Raw genomic sequence first — 7,280 nt, forward strand, 5'->3', positions numbered from 1 at the left:
GGAAACAGTGGTACCCGGAGGAAGCACAGGGAGGGCATGCGTGTTCCGCTCGCACGGGATGGGGGTAGGAATCGAGCCCCCAACCCCGGAGGTGTGAGGCAAACATGCTAAGCCACCATGCCCCCCATATAAAATATATAAATCTATAATAAATACAAAATCTTCTTAGATTTAGGAATATACAGTATCTATATGTATTGAAATATATTTAGTTTTCACCTACAATTAAACAATGCATATGCATTTCTAAATCTGTGTACATACAAAGATGTGCAAATTCATTGTATATACAGTCCTTAACATTGTGTTGAAGTCATCATTGAAATTTATGTGCTATATTATACAATATTATACAAATTTTTCTAGCCTTCAGATTTATGGCACCTGACTTGTAATTAATTTGGCACAAGAATACAAATGATGGCAAATGATGAAAAAAAAAGTTGTATAAAAGTGACAGCTGGTTTCAGTGTTACAAGCCTTAAATGGAACTCAAAGTAATAATAATAATAATAATAATAATAATAATAATAATAATAATAATAATAGAACCTTTCATAAAATTTAAAATTCAGCTCAAATTGATTGACAGCATGTGCAAAAGACATGAAAACCAGGAACAACCTTCAACAAATTATCATTAAATAAAAACGTGTAATAAGAATAGAAGAATAAGAAAACAGGGTAAAATACCTACACAGTGTTGCAATAATTAGTTAAAAATAACAGATTAATTGGCAAGTAAAAAAAACAGCATAAAAAATAACTTACTTTTAAGTCCATCCTGGTAAACAGATCTCTTGGCAATGCCCCAGTCTGTGCTATATGTTCATGTTTTATCAGATCTCGTTTGTTTATTTTTCCTTCAAAGAACCACACATACTTAATTACAAACCATCACATCAAAACCAGATCCATGATTACAGTTGTATAAACACTGGATCAGATGATGTTCTCACACAGATAAAGCATGCCAGATAGCTCCATCTACAAAAAAAAAAAAAAAACACAGTAACACAGTAAAAAAAAAACGCACGCACCAGCTGAAATACATCCTCCTTGCAATTAAGCATGTGAGTCACTTGATGTGTTTCCCTCCCACAAACACACACACACACACACACTCACAGACACAGAGAGAGAGAGTAACGTGGATCACTGGTCTGGAGTTTGCACACTTGGCAGCAAGGCAAGCAGGACAACAAACTAGAAGCTGTTCTCTGGCTCCTCATACAAGGTAAGACGCATCATCTTTAAGTAGAAAAAGGTTAGATGTGTTGGTATTGTCTTTCTACATGCAGAAATGTTACAATTTCACAGTGTGAAATTTGAGGCTGCTTTTAAAAAACCAAACGCCATGCATTAATTATTAACCTCAGACCTGATTATGTGCCATATATGCAGAATGACTCCTGACTATTCCTAAATACAAAGTTTTAAATCCATATTTAACTCCATTTACTTTACACAAGAAGTTTCAACAGAAAGCAAGGGGAGAGATTTATTCAATGTTCCCAATATTCTTTTCCAGAATCAACATTGCATGTTTGGAAAGAATTTGCCCACAGTCTTTGACAAAAAAAAAAAAAGAAGCACAGAGGGAATGTCAGGAATTGTGCAATTGTACGTTTAAAGGCAAGAATGCTCTGGCTGCTATATACACACTGTCTTGTGTTAAATATTTTTTACATGCAATAAGATAATGTGTGTTCCTCCCTGCTCATAAGATAAATAAAAAGGTCTCAAGATACATTTCTTTAACAGCTGTATTTTTCATGAAATACCTATGTGCTTATCCTCAGTAACTTTAGACATAATGATAATATAGAAGACTTTTTCAGAGAAAACAATTATTGGTTGTTCTTGTTTTTTTGTTTTTTTTTTTGTTGAAAAGACACAATACAGCCATTTGCAGTAGGGCGTTCTAAAAATGATCTCACTTTACTGTCTCAATAACTAAAAACTTGTGGATTTTTATTATTGACAGAGGAGAATTACATCATCTGGTAACAGTGCAAAACGCTGGATTTCACTTCTGGAAACTTTCAATTTTCACATTATATCTAAGTATATGTAAAATCTGAAAAATAAATAGTACAAAAATGTTACTCAGTTAATACTTATTATTTAATAACATAAACTGGCACTTAATAACTAATCATTTTAAATGAATAAATATATAATACAAACTGAATTAAAATATTAAAAATTAAATAATTATTTTTAATAATTTTATGTCAAATGTTCAATTCAAATGGTAACACATGAATGCACTTAACAGCATTAATTGTTAAAATTGTTATTATCTCTTAACAACTGACACTAAATATTACCTCATTCAAGTTTTGCTCAATATGTTTTATCGACAACCCTTTGCCTTAAAAAAAATTTTACTTTTCTGTAAAATTAAATTTTTTTTGTTGGAAAAGTAATGTTTGGAAATATAAAATGTTGTTGTGCTGATTCAATAATACAGAAGCCAAAAAATAAACATCTATAACAAAATTTATGCTAAAAAATATAGGATGGAAGACTTTTGCACACTACTGTATAACTGTATATATAGTCAAAGTAACAATATTATTGTTTTGCAGAAACCTTAACTTTAAAAACAATATGGATTACACAGATGACGAGACTTATGACATTGAGGAAAATGACAACTTCAGCTACTACAACTACAGTGACTACGAAACCGTCTGTGAAAAAGAAGATGTTCGCTCCTTCGCTAGAGTCTTCCTACCAATTGTGTATGGGTTATCTCTATTAGTGGGGCTAACAGGAAATGCTCTGGTAGTGGCTGTGTATGCGTATTCCAAACGCTTGAGGACGCTGATGGACACATTTGTGGTGCACCTGGCCGTGGCCGACCTCCTACTCCTACTGACCCTACCTTTCTGGGCTGCTGCTGCCGTTCATGGCTGGGAGCTAGGAGAGGTTCTCTGCAAGATTGTCACAGCCTTATACACCATCAACTTCACATGCAGCATGTTACTCCTGGCCTGCATCAGCCTGGACCGCTACCTTTCACTATTCCCACGACTCAGAGACCGTTTCCTGGTCCGGATATTTAAGAGAAACTACGCCGCCAAGCTCTGCCTGGTAGTGTGGACAGTTAGTTTCTTTCTAGGAATCCCTGATTTGGTGCTCTCGAAAGTTAAAGAGCATCCTAGTAGGAAGGTCTGCATGACCATGTACCCTTCAAGCATGGCCATTCAGGCAAAGGTGACCATGGAGGTGATAGAGGTGCTGCTGAGTTTCTTGGTGCCGTTGCTGATGATGCTGTATTGCTATTTCCACGTGGTACGGAAGCTGTTGGAGCTTCCACCAGAGAACAGAGGGAAAAGGTGGACAACAATTCGTGTACTGTTGGCAGTGGTTGGAGTTTTTGTGCTTACACAGTTTCCCTACAATATTGTGAAGTTCTGCCGAGTTCTGGATGTGATTCACATGTTCATAAGGCACTGTCAGACAAGTAAAGCACTGGACCAGGCAGCTCAGATTACTGAGAGTATGGCTTTGATCCACTGTTGTCTGAACCCTGTGCTTTATGTCTTTATTGGCTCATCCTTTAGAATACGTCTGCTAAGGTTTGCCAAAGCCTTTGGCCAGAGGAGGAGATTGGCACAGAGGGGAGAGGAGTGTGGTGTGGAGATCTCCGTTAATTCACACTCGCAATCCCAAAAGACAAGCTCCTTCTCCATATGAGTATATTTAAGAGTGATATAGAGGATGAGATATGAAATGTATGTTTGTGTATCTATCTGTATTCTATATTTAACAGCATAACCATGTTCTGATATATATTCGCATATTATCATTCAGTGAAGAAAGACCAGAAAAACAGGCTGGTTGAACTGGAATGCTACTGAAGTTGTTTTCTCTTTAACGGTAATGCCCTTTGTACTCAAGCAAAAGCTAAAAGTAAAAGAAACCCAAGCCCCAACAGACAGAGATGTACTTTGACAATATGTGCTAAATCAATTTAATACTAGTAAACTGCTCTGAAGTAAACTGGTGAAATGAACTGAACAAAGAAAGAACTGAACAACAACTGAACAAGATCTTAAATCATCACACTGCTCACCATCCAGCCAGGATTGAGAGGGGGTCAAAATACTGCACCCACAAAACACATTACACGCATATGCTACACATTGTGAAGATTTTCAACTCTTTTTCTTCTACAATATTTATATCGTCTTCTGACTAAACGTAGCTATATATCATTGCAGTTCACACTATGAACTATAATAGAGTAAGAGTTGTGGTGGGTAAAAACAAACAACATGACTGCCTCCTACTAACACCCTCACTCAGTCTATCAGGTAGGTATTTGACTTGACTATTTGAATTATTAAATATTCCTTACATGATTAGAGATACAACTTCTAAATAAAGTGTGTACATACACAGGTTTGGGTCATGTTTTGTGGATGATGGATGGCTCCATTTCATTGGTTTACTATGCTTATACACGCACAGAGCACTATGACGAACACTGTACTAATACTGAGTAGGGTCTCCCTTTGCTCTCAAAACAGCCTCAATTCTTCATGGCATGGATTCCTCAAGGTGTTGGAAATATTCCTTTGAGATTCTGGTCCATGTTGAGATGATTGCATCACGCAATTCCTGCAGATTTTTCAGCTGCACTTTCATGCTGCAAATCTCCTGTTCTCCCACATCCCAAAGACGATCTACTGGATTCATATCTGGTGACTGGGATGGTACTTTTGCTTTGTGACATGGTGCATTATCATGCTAGAAGTAGCCATTAGAAGATGGTAAATTGTGGCCATGAAGGGATGCACATAATCAGCAACAATACTCAAAAAGGCTGTGGTATTAACAGGCCCAAAGTGTGCCAAGAAAACATTCCCCACACCATTACACCACCTCCACCAGCCTGGACTGTTGACACAAGGCTGGTTGGGTCCATGGATTCATGCTGTTAGCACAAAATTCTGATCCTACCATCTGTGTGCATCAGCAGAAATCGAGATTCATCGGAGCAGGCTACGTTTTTCCAGTCTTCAACTGTCCAGTTTTGGTGAGCCTGTGCCCACTGCAGCCTCAGCTTTCTGTTCTTGGCTGACAGAAGTGGAACCTGATGCAGAACCTGCTATTGTAGCCCATCCGCCTCAAGGTTTGACCTGTTTTGCACTGTGAGATGCTATTCTGCTCACCACAATTGTACAGAGTGGTTATCTGAGTTCCTGTAGCCTTTCTGTCAGCTCAGACCAGTCTGAACAGTCAAAATCACTGATCACATTTTTTCCCCATTCTCATGGTTGATGTGAACATTACCCGAAGCCGCTGGCTCGTATCTGTATAATTTTATGCATTGCGCTGCTGCCACATAATTGGCTGATTAGATAATTACATGAATGAGTAGGTGTACAGGTGTTCCTAATAAAGTGCTCAGTGAGTGTATAAATGAACTAATAACTATAAAATATTCAAGCAAATGTTGAATAGTTTATATTTGTGTATATGTTGTATATGCATCCTAAATAAGATGGGGGGAAAATAGTATTAAAAAGCTTTTTAAAAAATTAATTATCAAAATTCATATATGGGTTTTTGCTTATTGGGTTAATACAAGATTTTTACTTACTGAAGAGAGATCTGTGGGTTCATGCACAATGCACAGTTAACCAGTGATATATCTGGATTTGGGGCAGAGTATTGTGAAACTGGTGTTTTTCTTTACTAGACATCTAAATTTCATTGTTATGTTTTGGACAAGCAGGGACATATTAGTGACTGGATCTGCACAATCTTTCTTGGCAACGCCTAGACTGGTTTGGAGCCTTTGTTAGATGAAAAGGAAATAAATCTCTCCTTAAAGATAAACCTTATGACATTGCTTTATTTTCTTTGTTTTAAAAAAAAAACCTTGTAACTCAAGTACAATGGAGCCGGTGTAATCTATTATATATCCATATATCTTCCAATGCTATATTGTGGTTCATAGTTGACAGTACATGGTGTTTCAGTAAGTAGAACAGGCCCTCAGTATAAATGATCCATAAGTGGGAAATATAAACACAGCAAAAGATTAGAGATGTGTGAAAAGGTCAGTACATATGTTCCTTCAAGAATCTAATCTGATGATTAGCACTGAAAAGTTCAAATGAATGCTAGTGTACATTTCTCGGCTACAATGAGTCATGGGTTATACACGATGGAACATGTTCTGCTGCATACATTTTCAGTAAATGACTATCTCAGGAACACACTGGATGGGACACCAAGCCATCACAAGGCACCATTCACAGGAGTTGTATAGACTAGTCTACTAATACATTCAGTAGCTGCTGCTGTGCGCAGCTCCAGCTGGAGCAGTGGAAAAACCAATGAGTCAGACAGAAAGGAGAAGACAGACGGACCGTAAAGAAAGCAGGCTTAATGCACTCCATTAGTCTGAAAATATTTCAGACTAGATGAAGCCAGTTCTACAGTCAACTGTACAAGACTACTCTGGGAAAAGTCTTTTTTAATTTTAACTGATTTAATAACAATAATAATAATAATAATAATATTAAATCAACGCTCTCAATTTCAGAATCAAGGATTTCAGCTTATATCACATAAATATAAAAAAATATATCTCAACAGAAAATTTAATTTGGAATGTGTATGCCTGTTAACTGAGGTGCGGTTTGACAAAAGTTTTTTTGCTGCACAAATAAAACAGTCTAAAAAAAAAAGATGTACACTGAAGCAGTTTTTGCTTTAACTATGGAAAAGACAAGTAATCAACTATTTTTTGAATTACTGGCTGACTAGTAAAAAATCTGTAGTTGTGCAACCCCTACTACGCACACACATACAGTTGGGGTCATAAGTTTGCATACGCCTTGCAGAATCTTAAAATGTTAATAATTTTAAAAAAAATAAGAGGGATCATAAAAATTGCAGTTTGTTTTTACTTGATACTGCCCTGAATACGCTATTTCACATAGCGGATGTTTAAATATAGTCCACAAGACACAATAATAACTGAATTTACACAAATGAACCAGTTCAAAAGTGCTGGCTCAAACACAACTATTACAAAAGGTGCACAAGAAGGCAACACATTACATCAAGAGCCGGGGGGTGTAAACTTTTGAACAGGATGATTGGTATAAATTGCTATTATCTTGTTTAAAGAGCTTATTTCTTTCATGTAGTACTGCCCTCCTAAGTAGAAGCCACACAAGATATTTACATGTTTCCCAGAAGACAAGATAATAACAATTTACACCAATCATCCTGTTCAAAAGTTTACA

The 7,280-nt window shown here is 36.6% G+C and overlaps 1 protein-coding gene across 3 annotated transcripts; it reads left to right on the plus strand.

Moving 5' to 3' along the window:
- The first annotated feature begins 1,085 nt into the window (after positions 1-1,085).
- On the plus strand, positions 1,086-5,864 carry ackr4a (atypical chemokine receptor 4a). 3 transcript variants are annotated; one of them, XM_034303654.2, is made up of 3 exons: positions 1,126-1,237; positions 1,532-1,635; positions 2,595-5,864. In XM_034303654.2, the coding sequence occupies exon 3, from the start codon at positions 2,617-2,619 to the stop codon at positions 3,706-3,708; it is 1,092 nt and encodes a 363-aa protein (XP_034159545.1). In that variant the 5' UTR covers positions 1,126-1,237; positions 1,532-1,635; positions 2,595-2,616; the 3' UTR covers positions 3,709-5,864. The 3 variants fall into 3 exon arrangements, with proteins under 3 accessions (XP_026792139.2, XP_034159545.1, XP_026792138.1); XM_026936337.3 differs by having other exon boundaries at positions 1,532-1,623; XM_026936338.3 differs by lacking the exon at positions 1,532-1,635 and having other exon boundaries at positions 1,086-1,237.
- The last annotated feature ends 1,416 nt before the right edge of the window (positions 5,865-7,280 follow it).

This window comes from Pangasianodon hypophthalmus, chromosome 4 (genome assembly GCF_027358585.1).
Source record: "Pangasianodon hypophthalmus isolate fPanHyp1 chromosome 4, fPanHyp1.pri, whole genome shotgun sequence".
Taxonomy (NCBI): Eukaryota; Metazoa; Chordata; class Actinopteri; order Siluriformes; family Pangasiidae; genus Pangasianodon; species Pangasianodon hypophthalmus.